This window comes from Centruroides vittatus, unplaced genomic scaffold (assembly GCF_030686945.1).
Source record: "Centruroides vittatus isolate TY-2023 unplaced genomic scaffold, ASM3068694v2 contig_884, whole genome shotgun sequence".
NCBI lineage: Eukaryota > Metazoa > Arthropoda > Arachnida > Scorpiones > Buthidae > Centruroides > Centruroides vittatus.
Window position 1 is genome coordinate 2,154,241 of NW_027122576.1, and position 18,913 is coordinate 2,173,153.

General features: G+C 27.3%; 1 protein-coding gene across 1 annotated transcript in view; it reads left to right on the forward strand.

The window, feature by feature from the left end:
• Nucleotides 1-15,941: 15,941 nt before the first annotated feature.
• SLO2 (slowpoke 2) overlaps nt 15,942-18,913 on the forward strand; it is a 64,036-nt gene continuing 61,064 nt past the window's right edge. The window contains exon 1 of the mRNA XM_067280498.1: nt 15,942-16,085. Within this exon, the coding sequence (XP_067136599.1) occupies nt 15,992-16,085 (94 nt within the window). The 5' untranslated portion in view covers nt 15,942-15,991. The remainder of the gene's footprint in view (nt 16,086-18,913) is intronic.

Here is an 18,913-nt window from a genome sequence, read left to right on the forward strand (position 1 = left end):
GCGAGGAATAATGCGTTTAACGACCTCTGTGATGCTACTCACAAGCAGTATGATGCTGTCTTTCGAAGGCACCAAACTTGCAATATGTCCTCGATAAACCACACTTTTTAAGTGTGCTCACAACTAAAATTCTCACTAATCTAAAGCGCCAAAAGTGCCACTGTGGTGCGTTGTTTAACGGAAAAGTCTTCTGCGTATTTTGAAATGTCACCATACCAAATTTGATTGTATTTGGACTGCTAAATGTCTCTAGCTTAGAGTTTACAGTCACAGAACTGATGTTGTTATGATAAGAGTCTTCGAAATCTGTAGACTAAAATAGCTCACCGGTTGAACTTTAGCCAAAGACAGTTTTCAATACAATACAATAAAGATAACATCTTCAAAAACTCATTAAAACAGAGAAATTGCTTATATTACAATATTTATCTTTTGCTCCAAGATGCTTACTTAAAAATATTAAAGAATTTAAATTAATCAAGTACTTAAAACTGTTAATAAAAGAATCTTGAAGTATCAAAGCATCATGATGTTTTGCCCATTTTCAGTTTTTTTAATACAGTAAATATGAAACAGTCAATTTAAGTTCATATCCATGAATGAAATTATACAAAAAACATGTAATAAATGTTGTTTTGTAGCTTATGATTAGATTAGAAGCTTACTGAGTTATGATTATGGCTTATAAATTCAAATAATTGTTGTTATCTGGTAAAGTAACGTATTAAAAAATACCGAATATTGTCGTAGGATTATAATAAAAATACTGAAAATGGAAAAGCTATTATTAAAACTTGGCATCGTGATCAATAAACATTACACAACATAAAAAGGTCATTCTCATTCCATCTTAAAAAAATCAAATGTTAGAATGTAAGCGTAATCACGATTTTAGAGAGGATGTCGGACTTAAAATGTAAAACAAAATAATAGATTTAATTTCGTTGAGTTTAAATTAATAACTTACCATTGTCAACGCATTACAGATAATTCCATCACTGAAAGACTTAATTAAATTGAATTAAATGTACAGTGATAGTACTTAATTAGAATTACCAATATGTTTGTATTGAAGTTTTGAGGACAATATTATTCTGTAAATGCTTCCATTTTAATGGAATTAGAAATTTGCATTATACCCTTAAATGTCATAAGAGTAGCGATGGTTGACCTTACTGTTTGTTGTTTCTGTCCTGGATCATTGAAATGTTTTTGTAAGTTAAAAATTGATATAGATGATGCTCGCGACCATTTATTTTATTAATTTTTCAAAATTAATATATTTTATAGGCAGCTTCATTAATTTCGAATTTTCATTTTTTTTTTTTTTTTTTAGTTTGTGAGTAAAAAAAATTCATTATTATAGTTGAAACTAAATATAATATCTTGTATTTGATTCATATATTATGTATTTTTATATTTTTATTCTAATGTTACATTATTTAAAAAATGATTTAAAGTTAAAAGTATAGAATTCACTTAGTTTTTAGTTTTGTTTGCTTTAAAAAAAAATCAACCTCGTAATAGTCTTCTGTGGTTTTTTTCTGATTTAAAAAAAAGAACTAACATCAAATAAACGATGCTAAAGGGGTGATAGAAGTTGGAAGATCAATAGAATTCGGTAGAAAGTTTCATGTTTTATTCTTTTATCTGTCAATATGAAAGAAATGAAAACTGCACGAACGAATTCGGAGTTTTCTTACGTTATCGACGTTAGAAATTCAATTATCAAGGAACAGTTTGATTTTTCAATTTTTCGGCATTTTAATCTTTAAATACAGTAAAAAAATTTTTACTATGTTGGTCATAATTCTAACGAATGTTGTGATCAAAATAGTCTGATCAATCATTTTTTTTTAATATAAAGGTGTTTTATACATTTTCACATTTTTAACTTCTAGTTTTTAAATTATTTTTTTCCATTTCGACCGCTAAAAGGTCTCTCAAACTATTTTAAATTAATATATTTGGATAAAATTTTTAGTAAATTATGTATCAAAGGTTTCAAAAATTAGCAACCGTTTCTTAGGTATTACATATTCATTACTATTGATATTGCTGACGTGTGATCGCGTTAGGAACGAAAGAAACTACTTTTATTGAATGATATTTCGTAATTTAAAACATCGACATTTCTCATACTTATATAGTTTAATATGACACGTAAACTTTTAAGCATAGAAAGGAAAAAATTAGCATGGAAAAGGGGACTAGAAACAAATGGTGGTCTGTTAAAATTTTCAATTTAAACACATTTATCATAATATCCAGTAACGTCAAGAAGTTTCTTTGCGTGCAATGCTTGATTTATTGTTTTCATTAGTTAAAAGTTTGGATTGGTATTTTCCTTGAGGAATAGCAAAAAAAATCTCCTAGCTTAATTTCTGTTTATATTTATACTACTGCTTACATTTCTATTTAAAAGAAGTTTCTTTTGTATTTGATTATAGGCTATTTATAATTGTTTTTCTTTTATCTTTATTTTCCACTTAAAAATATCGAATATTTTAAGCTGATATTCAGTTATTGTCTATTGAGAACGTATATTTAAGGATAAATGCTCTCAAATGTAAGGAAATTTATTTAGGATCAAATTTCTAAAAACCATTTTAAGTTATTTTTTCTCTAATTTAACGTACGAATCGAGAAGAAAAATTAATAGTCGCTCGCAAAACTTTTCAAATACGTATTTTTTTTTCTAAAGTTTAATCTTTTTACAATTCAGGTTATTTTAGTATATAAATTGTTAAATATTTTATTTTTTTGAACGTTAAAAATATATATTTTTTTATTCGTCTTATTTTAAAAGTATACACTTTTAATACTTAGACTTAAATTTTATAAATATTACAAGTGGTTAAGTCTTATGAAATAAAACAAACAAATCAGAAAGGTACAATAAGATAATATAAAATATTCAAATGAATCCTTTTTGTTTTTGTAAATTCAGTCGAGTCAAATCTTCTAATGTATATTCTGAAGAAAATATAATTTCTACAAAGAAATGCTTTTATATTAGCTGACAAATATATATTTTGTTTTTTTGCATGAAATTATTTTTTCTAAAGTATTATTGATGACGACAAGATGAAGAAAACAAGATGGTGTCATGTTATCTCACTATAATTATTTTCTTCTTTTGTTTCTGTTTTTACCCAATAAGAGAAAAGATAGAAAAAATAAGCATAACAAAGCTCGTAAATAATGTTTTTGTTGTTATATTTTTATGAATAACCTTTAAAAACTTTTATATTATATTTTTAAAATTTTAAATGTAACTTTATTGTTATTCAGTATATTGAAAATATTATTTTATAATTGAAATTTTGATTGATATTGTCGCGGAGATATTTAAAAATTTATACAAATCGTATCTGTTTAAGAACTAGTTTATACAGTAAACTATTATTGGTATATAAACACTTTAATATAATTCAATATACTTCAAATATGATTTTTCTAGAGCTTGAGAGTGGTGAGATGAGCCTGAATCATTACAACTGCCAGTCTCATGTTTTTCCGAAAACCATAAAAATATGCAAATGAAAGCCGGTTTTTCATCATTTATCAGAGAGAAATTTAATTTTTATCACTTTCGTATCTTAGCTTGTTACAAAAGAGTAAGTTTGGAGCCATTTTGTGTTCATAACTCTAACCAAAAGGCTCCTCTAGCCTTCTCTGTCTATGCCTGATGATTGCTTACATTTAAAAGAGATTTTACGGGAAATAATTATAAAATATTTTTTTAAAAACTGTTATATTAAACAATCTATTGACGAATATGAACTAATTTTCAATATTTTTAATCAGTTTATATTATATAATTTTGTTTAAAAATTAGAGATAAGTAAAATTTATTTTCAAGAATGTTAAAAAAAGAAAGAAAAAACATTTATTGTTCATCTCAGTTGAAGGCGTTAAAAGATAATCTTCTATAATTATTCTTGTAACGTTAAATATTCTTTCTAAAAACGTTTCTTTGATTAACAGGAAACTAATGCAAACTTTCTTCCTGGAAGAAATGGATTTCGGTAAATTACTTAGAAGAAGTTTTAGTATTTGAAGCTTGAATATAATTAGAAAATTCTTTTTCGATACATGATGAAACAAGATTGTTTTTTAATTTAAAGTAAGAAGATTAAATTTATTTATTGATTTACACTCGGTGTAAGAGGTATTACTTTCAAGTTTATCTTTTTTTTTTTCTATCAACAAAGTGTGTTTAGATTACAAAAACTTATTAAAAAGAAGCTTTCAGATTCAAGTTATTATTGACCAAACTTTTTCTTAAGATATTATTTCAAGATACGATGTGATATATATATAAGGAGGCAAATAACTCAAACAAACTACCCTGTATTTCATCAAAATTTCTTAAATATATAGTAATGTGACAGGTAAAATATATGTTACATCACTTTACAGTAAAGACGGTAGACTCCTTACAGTAGCAAATATTATTGTGTAAAAGATGAAAAATTGGATATGGGTGACTGTTATCACTAACTGAGAAATATTTAGAACAAATGTGAAGGACGGTATATAAATACGTGAAGTATAGCCGCAAAGTAATTCTATGATCATAACCATAAATCTCAAGAAACACTTTATAAAAATATTGCATGACTGAAAATAGAGTAAAGGGGATGAAATCGAGAAATTAGAAGTTATGTCGCGGATTTTCCGTTCAAAAATTTCCAAAGAAATCGTATTTTTCATAAAATTGAAAGAATTTCTGAGACATTTATATAAATAAATTTTGTTATGGAGTAACTTTATGCGTTTGAACTCAATATATCTTCAAAATTCAATGCTCGTCTGTTTCATCCAAGGATTTGAATTCTTTTTCCTTGTAACAACTAACATAAATCAGATTTTTATCATCTTTTGGCCATCTTGTGATCAAAATTTATAATAGTTAGCTTTAAAGAGAACTTTTTTAACTGACAAAGAAAATGTTCGGAGAACTTGAAAATACATCATTTGCTGAAGCATTTAGGAAAAAAATTTAACAAAATAAAATTTTATTGTGGATATTTAGAATAGTTCGTTTGACTTTTAACTATTGCATAATTATATAAATAATATCTGTTAAGTTATTATATATAGGCTATAGATTGACGGCTGGATATCGAAGCGGTAAAGTTGTCAGTCTATAGTTCGAATGCGAATCATGACCTCATTAATTTTCATGAATCTCGAACCGACAGATTTTGATATATCAGATGCAATCTCTCACTACTCGCAGAACAAAACGTTAAAATAAGGACCATATTTTGTCAAGTGATCGAGTATAATATGTACTGTACAAAAGTTGTTATTAAGAGCTAGATAGTAGCAATGAAATTTTGTTTAATTTTTTAAAATTAATTCGAATTAGCACTGAAGAAGCGGCATATATTGAGAACTGGTTTCCAATGCTTATGAAATTAATACTATATTAATAATAAATAAAACAGGAAGAATTAGATATTTACTTGACTTACAAAACAATTTTTCTTTTAGCAGTCATCCTACCAATTGTGGCTAATTTTTATTATGTTATTAAATCTTTTTTTCGTCCATCACCAAATTATACGGCATCTTTTCAATTTCGAGACATACATAGCTTTTATGCTACGGTAAATTTCGTAGAGATATTTTCGGTATAAAAAGCAGATGGAAACTTTTACTTGCTTTAGTACGATAAATCAAGCGCACAAAATTAATGGATAAACGTTGTCATCCGAATTCAAACCTCGCCCAAAAAAATTATCTTAAACAATCTTGGCATAAGCTACTCTCACATGACATGTAGAAAACGGTCTAAAATTTCGCTTCTCGTGTGACATGACTGAAATCTTTTACAATTTAGCACTTTTTATGGCCGAAATCATGTAATTTAGAGTTCATATTCTTCTTGATAAATTAAAACTGAAAAAATAATATAATCTTATATAATTATATAAATTAGCAATAACATATAAGGATAATAAGTTTTTTATGTTGTATTGCTGTTAAATTGCGAAATATTATGTTTATATAACAAACTTAATACAAATTTTTTGAAAACTTTTTCTAGCGATATAAAAAAGTCAAACTGTGTTAATGACTATATTTAATATTCACGTTTCCTATTGCCTTGTATTCGTGCAGGAAGTGTTCGAGTATAAATTTATGCATTCAAATTTAATTATTTCTGTAGCGTGACTTAAGTTGAGAACATGATAGAATGGTGGAAAATGTCTGCTGGTATTTGCAACACGTATAAAGTAGTTAATGTAATTCTTACATTGATAATCATTTTGATCGGATCACAGTTTAAAATACTATTAACTATAACCGTTTATTGTTTTAATAACACGTGAAAAATATTGTATGATTATCCGGCTTAACTGACAACCGCAAACTATAGAAGGGTATAAATTAATTAAATTACACAATCTGAAAGAATTTGTTGATGCGAATTGTCAATAAAAGTAAAGAAACGGTTCGAGCAATTAGATTTGGATGCACTTACTGATTGAAGTTTGTCATGTTATTGTCAAAGTTATAGAAAGTTAGCAGACATTATAACTTTTCCGCTGCTTAAAAAATCACGCGAATTCCAACTAATTGCATTAATCACATATTCTGTGCAGGTATTTTGTGTTAGGTAATAAAACTAAACAAACTGTTCTCGAATACATATTATAGTAAAAAAATATTTACACCAGTTCTTTCGGAATTTAGAGTTTTGCGTGTTGGGGACATTAAATATTGGCACACGCTAACGTCGAACCACGTGACTGCGTTGGATAGGGCGGGTTCCTCAGCTGGACACGACCATTCTTCTTGATACAAAAGTCAGAACAGCGTGACACTAGCTTTCTACCCATATCAATTGCCAGATGACGATCAAGATGGAAGACGAAGATTCGGATCACGACAGAGGTAGTTAAGCTTAATAATTATTACTTAATTGCCTGTAATTTTAAAGTGCATTTTAATTCAATTGTTTTAAGTGAATTTTAAGAAATAATAACACTAGTAATCGCTTGCGACTAATTGAATCAACACCGATCACGATTAATTAAATGCTTGATAACTAAGTGTTGCAGTTTTATTAAGGAAATAAGTAGAGGTGTTTGAAAGTATTTTTAAAAAATCTATTTATAGCGGAAACAAAAATTTATTTAGCCTACTTAAATGATATAAGAGAAACGAACAATATACGTGACTATAATAACAGTTATGATTATTAATAAATATCTGTCTTAATCTATAATAATTACGTTAATGTATACAGTAATTCAAATACTTGGAAGGACATATATAATATTTAAAGTATACTATTAGATTATTTTTTAAGTGAAAACAAGCGTAAAAGTTAGTTATATGCTCATGCAAATACTATAATTTGGTTATATCTAATTTATAATATTTCAGACAATGGGAAAAAATAATGAGTCATTTGGCATCGCAATGGTATCTACAACAGTAGTGAATAAACAAACATTTAGGAAAAAATATTCAAAAGGAATAAAAATATATTTTTGTTTTTTGTTCTTACAATATCCTTTTTTTTAAATTTTGTTCTATTGGTTAACTTATTAAGAGTGTTTTAAATGTGATTAGAACTAGGATTTGTTTCCAATTCGAAAATTCAGAACATTTTCAATAAATCAATCTAGTAAGACTAGATTAATGATTATAAGTTGTTTTTGATGTGTATTTATATAAATAAAATCGATTCTGTAATTAAAGCTGTTGTTTTCCTAAGAAATCCTATAATTTGATCTTAATCTAATAACGTTCCGAATAACATTAATCATATACCATCTTATCCCCAGTCCTGAAATGAGATTGCGATCGAGCTGAACAATCTTACTCCAAATACTATATATCGTTTTGTCATTTTTTTCATACGGTATGTTAAGAAATAACGACATAACATGAAAGAAAATAGATATGTATTTTTCCTGATAAATATTTATTACAAAAAAAAATTAACATTGCCGTTTTAACTGCTTTCCTTCTAATTTAACATTTAAGAAATTACTATTTAGAAAATGAATATTTTTATAGATAAATTTATATCTTTTTTTTTTTCTTTTTAATTAAATTCAAAAAATTTTACATCCGCTCACTTAATGATAGTTTTCCAGCAACCAATGGATAGATTGGTTCCTAGAATTGAGTTTACAGCATTACCAATAGGTTTCTACAATAGAATTCCGAAGCGAGATTTTTCTCCCGCTTTAAGGCGTAAATACCTTATTGATCCGTTAAAAAAATGATTTTTATAAATGTATTGTTTTTATTTTGAAATTATTATGTACTCTTGATACGATCTTAAATTAATTGTTCATTTTTCTCGATCCTCGCTCTTCTAGCAAACTTGAAAAAATAGAAATCTTTTTCAATGAAGAATTAGCAGTAATACTGCTATATAATGTATTTTAAAGATTTATTATTTACTCGTGTTTTTATATTTAAAAAGTCACTTTGTAATGTTGTTCAAATATTTTAATCAAAATCAATATAAAAATTAAGCTAATTTTTGCTCTGTGACATTAACAAAAGTCGTAAAACGGCACCTAGTTACTTCGAGTTCTTCAATTATGGAAATTGTGTAAATTTTCAATTTTTAAATAAATAAACTTAAATAATTAATAGCGAATTTGACAATAACTTAAATTTCAGAAATTGAAGCCGAGAGACATAAATATTAAAGTGATTAATATTGGATTTCTGAATGATCGTTAACATGTATCTTCTTGACAAATGAGTGATTATGTCGAACACTTATATCGTGTTTTCTCGATTCTAATGCACACCCGATTTTCAAGGTACAGAGAATCTGCGAGCCAATACAAAATCATAGTCAAAATTACTGTACCATCAACGTTTTAACAGCGATTTCACTTCGGTATTCACGATCTTGACATTTACCAGACACGTAGTATGACACTGAAATATCTGTATACATGTTCTTCAGTATTCTCCATCACACATTTATAGAAGATTCGTTCAAAAGACTAGCAAACCGTTCTAAAACCAAAATTAAAATCGAAATAGTGAGAAGGACTATACTGTATTTGTCTACATCAGTGATTCTCAACCTTATTTTCGTCACAGTACACTTTTAATAATTAAAAAATTTGGCGGCACACACGGTTACCTCGGTAAGTAGGCTACCGCAAGACAACCGGTGACGTAATAACAGTGATTTTTAAACGTAGTTGGTTATTTAGGTAACATTTTCTAAACGCCTTAATAATTACCGGTAACACCGGTTACAATTTCCAAACGCGCCCTAGGAAGGTAGAACCGATTGAACTACTTGTCTGACGTCGCTTATGCGTGGGTATTCGTAGTGATGGCACACTTCAAAAATCTCAGTGGTTGAGAATCACTGGTCTACACCAATTATTATTTTATAACTAATAGATGTATAGGACAATATATATATATATATAATTTTGTATCTCATTCTTCTATACATACAATCATAATCAAAAATATAATCAGTATATATTGTATGTATAGAAGAACGAGGTACAAAATTCTTCGAATTTCTCTTTTGGTAGGTAACTAGGGAAAAACTAGTTAAAGAATGACTGATTGATGAAATAGATTTTTGGCGTTTTATAGTAAATAATACTTTAATAAATTGTGCAAAAAAGAATATTCGAGTAGTGTTTACGCAATGTAAATAAGAAGAATGATTGCGAATCACTTAGAATATAATGCTGTCGTATTTACCTTCGAATTCAAGAAATTGTTACAAGGTCAAAACGTTTATCTGAAAGATGAGATGAATTACGAAAGTCCGTCTAAAATTAAGAATAAATAAAACAAGTCAACTGGTAATAGAAAGCGTCTGCGCATTTAATTTTCGACTACTAATTCCGGTATTTAGCATTTAAGCACCCCAAAGAAAGAGTTTTTGAATATTTGATGGCGTGCGCAATTAGATCTGTCCGAATATTTGTAACAGAACTCGTAATTCACAACATAAATTATATTTTAGATATCTTTGTAAAAGTAAGATCGGTATCGTTTCGTTATTTTGTATATTTGTGTACTGTGTTATTGGTGTTCGTAATTTAATCTTGCTAACAAAAGTCACTCCGTAGGAAGAAGAGTGAAGAACATCTTGAGCAAGAATCGAATATGGATTTTTATCATACAAGATGATGATTAAGCTATTTGCTACTGTTTTGCCATCCCTAAGACTTTAAGTACTGCGATATTCGACGTTTTCATTTACAATTATTACTAAATATGTTATTATCATAAATATTTTTGTTTTTATTCTTTCCGCTTTCTGGACACTAAGAGGGTATGTTTTCTGGGTCCACAATGGGGCAACCAGGCGGTGAGGGGGCACGACATATTCGGTCCCGTGAAAAATTTCTGTGATTCATCGTTCGGATTTGACTTCGGGTCATCCAGAGTGTTAGACAAACGCCTTACCCTCTCGGTCCTCTAGGTTCCATATTTTTTATTTTATAATAAATATAGCCTATGTGTATTTCTATCGTGTGTATTTTACTGTCGACTGTCGACTGTCGACCTGTTAATTCAAATTGCAACAGGATAATATTGTTACGAAATAAGCAATTTTGTTCTTTCATAAGATCTATTTAAGAAAAAAGGACAATCTTCATATTATAGCTAAATATTTTTGTAAATAATTGTATAGAGAATATACACTGAAGAGCTACTAAAGATTTTAAGTCTGTAGGATACAAATATGTCCGGTAATTCTAGGAAGTAGCCTTCTTTCTTTATTTTTTATGGAATTTCATTATTCCTTGTGCTGATGATAATATATGATAATACCACTTGAGGGAATGTTGAAATTGTATTTATAAAATATATAAAAACATTGATTTATAGTAAACTAAATAAATATTATCGTCTTTTATAAGAAAATTGTAAAAAAAATTATTTATTTTTCATTTAAAAAACTGTTTTTATAATTTTTTTATTAAAATTATATTTTTCCAGATATATAAATTAAATGTAAATTAATTATATTAATCTGCATTTTGCGATTAAATTATAGCAATAGATCTATGCGTGATTTAGTGAGATGGAGAACTGCTGAGTTTTACTTGTTCTAGTAAATTTAAATAAATAAAAATGTGTAATTTTACTCTAAGCTTGGAACAAATTGGTAGTATTTAACATACGGTATATTTTTTTATCATCGTTTTTATTAAATTGTCAAACAATTATTTTATGCTATAGTGAAAAATCAGGCGGACGAGTTTGTTAAATAATTGATTTATAAAGATATTGTTCCCTTGTTTGCCATATAGCGACTGTAACTCTTTTCGATAATGATTATTTATAGGCTTTTAATGGAGCTTGCTGTTTAAAAAAATTCCTTAAAACTAAGACACGAAATATACAATGTAAGTAAAACAGTAAACTAAAAATAGTAGAAATTGTATTAATCAATAATTTTATATCGTATTTATTATATAATAATTTTCGTTAAATAGTGTACAGTTTTACTTTGTTGCATTTTAAAATATTTATAAATTTAAAATAATGCTGAACACAAATTAATTAAAATTAGGAATAGTAAATGATCTAGAGCAATTATAAATTTATAAATTGAAATTGTAGCTTAGGAATCTGTTAAATATATTATAAAATACTTATTTTATTCATATTTACTAGAAGACTATTTGTAAAACAAGTTCTTATAAATAGAATATTAATAATTATCTCCATAACTTCTAAAAGTTGAAGAAAGGAAATAACTTTTATTAACAATTTAAGATTTGTCAATGTTGTGATTTGTAGATTCCTGTGCTTACAGATCATTACGTGAAAAGTAGTAGAAAATATCTTAATTAAGTAGGATAAAATGACTTTCTCTAATGAAGTAGTTTGAACAGTAGCTTAATTAATACTCTTTGTATTATCTTAAATCGCCTCTTGTAAATTGTATTTTCTGTGTATTCGTTGTCGACTAAGCTTCACACTACTCTCAATACTAAAATCCAATTTAATATAATCCAAAACTTATCACGCTCTATTAATTTTAAGACGGTTATATTTAACAATTTCAAGTGAGATTTTGATTTTTGTATATTCGTTTTTGCATGTACAGTATAAATATTTTAAAAAATTATAATAAATAAAGATTGTGTTAGAATATATAATTTTTTACGTAAAAATTTTTTCACGCGCTAGAAATTTCTGAAAATGTCTGGAGACTGAAGAATAAAAATTCTAATGTCGTCTCTATACAACTTTTTTCCCATAATGCACATTATAAAAACGTCGAATAGTTATCATAAAACTGATTTTATGAACTTTAGAACATTTTAAAGATTCTTACATATATATTTTTAAATAATTGTCTATTTAAATCTTTTTCAAATTATCATATTGATGAATAAACAAGAATAGTCGTTGATATTCATAAATAATGAACATTATAGCAAAAGCGTAACTTTGTATTGAGAAAAATGTTCTTCAATCGGAAATCTTGATGTAGAATTTTTTTAAATAATTATTTTTTGATATATGTCGCATGATGGAAGGTTTAAGTAGTATTTCTACGCTGTTTTTCAGATTTATTGGAAATTATCAATTGGAAAAATACATTATGCTGTTGTGTTAAGTTGCCCATCGAGATACCAGTGATTAAAACCATTGAATACTGGTAGTTGGTTCGCATCTTACCAATTGATCAGGTAGAGATTTCCAAATTTTCTTCACGCATCTAACACCTGAATAAGGGACAGTTTCTCATTGAAAATATTCTCGGAGTCACTCCCTTGATAGATCGTCTAAGTGTTGTGTTGTCAAGATCAATCCGATTCATTATGTTGAATGGTTTCAGATATAGGGCCTAAAAAAAGTATAATGAATTATTAGAAGACGTAGAATTTTATGAGTTAAAAAATTACAATCTGAGCGTTCAGCCATTTATTTTATTTTTTCAAAATATGCGATTAATTAATCGATGGAAACCATGGAATTGATTTTCATTAGATTTAAATATTGTTAAACATATCTAGTTGAATTACTGTGTAATTAGTGGAGTAACATTAAATGATCATAAAAATTACAGTAATTTAAACGTAATACTTAATTATGTAAAAACATTGGCTACTCTATTAAGTAGAAATTCTATCCTGAAAAGATCCTCACGTGATCAGATGATAACATTGCAAACGACCATTATTATCATATCACGTTACTTTCATACTCAAGCTTGCGTATAGACTTTACTGTATATTTAACTTATATCCTTTTTGTTCTTTGGACACTGAAAGGGCCTTTTTCAGACCGATCATCGGTTTGGCCAAGCTCACATTAGGCCGAGTGAGGAACAGAACCCGATATATGCGGGTTAGACCACCCCCTAAAAAATTTCTGGGTGTTTCCCAGTTCCCTCAGATAGGTAGGCTGACACCTTAACCATCCGCCCGGCAACTCCTATCGTTTGAAGCACTTCAATTTAACGCCACCCTCGATTTAGTGCCAATACCATAAGCGAACAAATGATGAATGTTTATCTTTTTCTTCTTTATAATTTTATTTTATTTAGATACATTATTTACTGATTTTACTATTTTACTATTCGTTTTCTTGATATAATTTTAATAATTTAATTTATTTATTATGGGAAAATAGTATATACTCATTCATTCATTCAGAGTAAAAAATGAACAAGTATATTATTTTTTAAATTCTAGACTTGTGTAAAAAGTAAAATCTTAATATTTAATCTAAGTTTATGCATGTTGAAAATATCTTATTTATTTTATATACATGTATATATTCCCATAACAGAAACTTTTTTAAGAGAAAAATATATTTGAAGGGTTGTTCACGCTCATAAATAGCGAAAATTATTCTTAAGGGACTAGTGCAACTTTCACTGACGAGCACTTAAAGGAATAGCGCTAAAACTATAAAAGTTCCTTCACACTCAGACCATTTAAATTATTAAATTTATCATCTAGAATTAATTAAAACATTTTAAATATATAACGAAACAATTTACTAAATTTAAAATAATAATCCGGAGTGATTAATAATTGTCATCACATCAACTCTTCGGTTTACTTTATATTTCTTGCGTAATGTAATTATCTATCCGAAATTGTAGAATTTATTCATAGTTTCGTTTAATTATTCATTAATTTTCAACAAATTTGTTATTCAAATTATTTATGTTTCAAGAACTGTACGAGTTTCTCCTGGTACATTCATTAATTTTAGAGATAATTATATAGTCTTTAAGGGGATGAAATAGCAACAGATAGACGAAATACAGATTTTTCTGTTTATTTTTTATAATTTTTCTTCGATAAATGATACATTATATCATTTTATATCGGAATAAGTCTATAACAAGACAAGACAATAACAAGAGATATTTATCTCGTCTGTTGACTTAAACGAATTTCGTCCCCATTGTGTTCTTGTAATCCTTTCGCAGTCGTGTTTAATCAGAACATGTTTACCATATTTCCTTTCCTTCTCCGTTTTATCAGCGAATTTAAACTTAATAACTTTTGTGATGAGCTTCGTACTGTAAAAGTCGAACGTTCGTTTCGTAGAAACCATTAAAAATTTATTACATTCTCTCGGTTATTACGTCAAATCTTTTAAGTTGTATTTTTATAATGATCAATAGATGGAGCCACAACTAGTTTTTATAATATGAAATTCAATTTTGTTGGTTGATTAAATAAAATTAAGAATTTAAAAAATTAAAATTCATTATTTTGAAGTGTTTATTTTCAATTTTTAATGTTTTTGAGTGTTTTGGATGATGCTGCCAGCTTTTAATTTATTTTTTAATGAATTGCTAATTATAATTAAAAATAGAAAAAGTTCACTAGAAGTCAAGTGTATCTTTAATAAACTGTAGAAATTTTTTAAATACTTAAAAGATTTGTTTAAATTATACATTATTCGGTTTAACCCTTTCTTAAGCATACTTTTGTTCGAATGATGTTTATAGTACTTGCAATTATTTGCTATAAATGTCGATTAATCTGCTAAATTTCAGTGGAAACGCTGTAAAAATAATCGCGTTTTTTATGGCTACGCATATATAGTTGAAAGTTTATTTTCAACAATATATTTATATATCGAACGAACATTGTATCCCAGTTGGGAAAAATTTAACAAAACGGGCAACTTAGCCCTTAGAGATCGATGTTTTTTTTAAGTTCAAACTTTAAATTTCCAATTTTAGTTGGAATTTCTTTATATAGAATAGATTTTCTGGTCGATGACACAGCTAAGAATTCCAATATAACAGTTTGCAACTTTTTGTTGTGTGTATATATGTGTAACTTGTATTTTCCTAAAGTTTAATAAGTTTGGAATGCGAATTAATTTGGAGGAATGCTCAAAATTCAACTACTATTCGGTATAAGGATAGTTCCTGTTATAGTTTGAAGAAGTACAAATTTCTATTTAAAAATTTCAATAATATTTTAACGTGAATTTCATTAGGTGAGTGATGCAAAATGGAAAACGTGTCGAACATTTATTCCTCTGGGTTCGTCGATTATTATTAATGAGAAATCATCCCGCTAATCGTTACATTAATAGCTTTAACAACCATTAATAACTTATATTTATGGCAAAAACACTTAATTAATCTGCAATGATTTCGTTCTTTAACCTATATGCCATAAGAAAAATCAATGTCCCAGTTCATCCAACTTTCATACTGCCAGGACAGCACCGCAGGGCGTAGCACTTTCAGCTAACGGAAAGCATTAGTAATGCACAATAACCATACTTCCTACATCCATTAACTTGGTATTATACTCTCTTATTTTTCTTTTCGGTGCCTTATTGTTTACACGAATGCAAAATGAAACCAATACTTAATTGAATTAGATACTTTTATTATTTTTTTACTTATTGAAGAGCCATCTGCATGAGGGCGCAATGTGTCTGTACTATTGCCACGTGATTCAATCATCGTAATAATGTTCATCGAACAGTTTTGTTGCGTTAAAGCTAAGAAATGATTCGATGGTCACGCGTGGTGAGACCCTCTCGTTCTCCTAGTAAATCTGTCGAAAGGATTATAGGACTTCCGCCAGTTGAAACTCATCATGGTATGTGAAACTTGTTTTATCACTTGCGAATATAAATGCTAAAGCTACGTCACATTATGCACCAAGTGTACGAAATATGATAAATGTTTAGTAATACCATTAAATAGGTCACAGACTGCATTTTCACAGCGGAAATTCGAGCTTATTTTCTGCTGTAGTTTCTAAAACTGATGCACTGATGTTCCTGCTACAATGGTTGCATATGTAAATGTTTCATTTTAATACACAAAAATACGCTTAGTACATTCTCCGTTTTTATTGTTAAATTATTACTATGCTTTTATATTATTGCTCTAATATCTCACTAAGCCGGAAGCTATATAACGTGTTATGATTTTGAAGGGTGATTTTATAGTTAAAACAATCCTTTCTATAGTACAATGTGTGCAATTTCAATACGCCCTATTGTCTTAATTTTGTGACAATGATCCACTCAAACAATAACTGAATTACTAGCAATTACGTTTACAATTTAATAATTAATAGTGTTGAATTTATGTTCAGTTAGCATTAAAATTTGTGCATCTATAATACTTTTTAGTTTTCTGGAGTATTCATGATTAAAAAGAGCTAGTTTTGGAGAAAGAGTCTGAAGAGAATTTCAATGCTTTCCTGTAATCGCACAGAATACTAATGATCGTGTAATCCTTTAGGATCCCTTAAATGTTAAGATCATACATGAAAGGATTTAAAGTATTTATAACTGTCAATTTGTCGAGGTGACGTATAGCACGTGCTCTTCACTGATGCTTCCTATTTATTTATAGGAAACACTAAGAAAAGGTGTTAAAATAGCTTCGAATATCTAATTTAAAATTAGTTTATTAGGCGATCTATTTATTGCTAAATATTGACAATTCGTAAAAAATAACTTTAAATCATCCTGTACAAAAACAATATTTTATAAAATTATTAGCTGAATTACGTAATTCTTTCTTAAATCGCACGAAGACGTAAAGCTTATTTTTAATAAATCATTTTTATAATGAATTTTGAACCATTTAAAAATTATTCTTTCCTGAAATATCGTTTATATACTGCACACCTTAATATATATAAAAACTTTTAATATTTGTAAGTGCCTGTTTATAATATAGATTTAGCTTTATACTTTGTTTTATTATAGGTTTACAGTTTAAATTTAGATCTGTACAGAACGAGATTTTCTGTTAAAAATATTTATTTAATTTAATATAGGCCTATATATTATATATATAAGTTATAAGTAAAAATCAATAGAAAGTCATATATATAATTTAAGTTATAGAAAATATAAAAGATAATAAGCATATATAAGATAAGCATATTGTTTTTCTAGTTATTATAACAAATCGATTTTTCAAACGTCAGAAATTTAAAATTATATTTTTCAAGATCTTGGAACGGTTTAAGTGTCAATGAACGTAGGATTGATTCAAATTTCCTGCACGTTATACACCCATTCTTCGAAATCGCAATTCTACTTTCACGTTATCGAGTAAAACCACATTTGAATACTAAATGCATATAAATTAAACATAATTAAATTCCCTAATATAAATTTAACAAGCAATAGTTTCATTGTACAAGGAACAATTACTACGGATAATTCGATTTGTTTTTCTATTGAAGAGCTTGAAAAATATGAGATATTTATCAAACTCACGACTTTCTTCAACAAAATAAAATATTGCATTCAAAATGAAGAAATAATTCTAAGTTGTACAGAAGATTATAGACTAATATTTAAATAATACAAATAAGCGTAGCGATTCATCTTAGAATATGTAACTTCTTCTGAAGTATTCATTATTTTAAATTTTACATTAAACTTTAATCTTTGAATGGAAAATTTAACGATAAATAAAATTTTATTGATGTTATGAAACTTTAATAACATCTGTCTCGTGTGAGATATTTAAATGTAACTGTAAACGTAACGTTATATTGATTACACAATACTTTATACTTATATAGAATAAGTATATAGAAAACATATAGAAAGTTTGTTTATTTTTACTTATAATTAATGATGTCACAGTTACACGTTCTAATTTTTGAACAGAATTTATATCTATTCGATTCTTTAATCGATGAAAGAATAAAACTAATGCTCCCCCCTCTATACCTCTGGCATCTCAGCTATTTTTTCATAGACGTTTGATTGATCTTTTCGTCTCGTCATCGGCCTTACCTTTCTATCCTACTTCTTTATCTGATAATGCAACTAACTTATATCATCATGTAAATTTTATTAATAAATTTTTTTTATCTATTGAAACAGAAAAATAAAATCTGGTTTATTAATTTTTTTTAATTTTTAATCTATATAAAGAATTTCCGAAAAATGTTAACAATATTTCATAATATTAAACTATTATAGAACGTAGTTTTATTGGTAGTCGTCCTAATGATTCTGGTATTCTACAAAAGAATTATTTTCTAAACTCGTAAATTATTATTTAGTAAGGTCTATAATATAATACAATAAAATATTTATAATTCTTTTCACAAATTCATTAAAAAATAAATAAAATAAAATCTACAAAGAGGGTTTGTAGCTAAAAGCTCATTTATATTTCATAAATCTATAAACTAGCTGACCACAAGAGATTTTAAGTGAATTTCTTAGTGAATTTTTATTTCTTTTCAAGCTTTAAAGTGGGGTTTTTATTTCCTAGCAAAAGTTTATAAAATCTTATAAATCTTAATTGAGTGGAAGTCTTGATTTATTTACGTTATAAACATTAATTAAAAGATAAATGTTCTGCTCTTTGGCAGCCAAAGTGTAATTAAATGTGTGGCTAATTTCCAAATAGTTTAATCTGTGTTTTTTAAATACACAATTA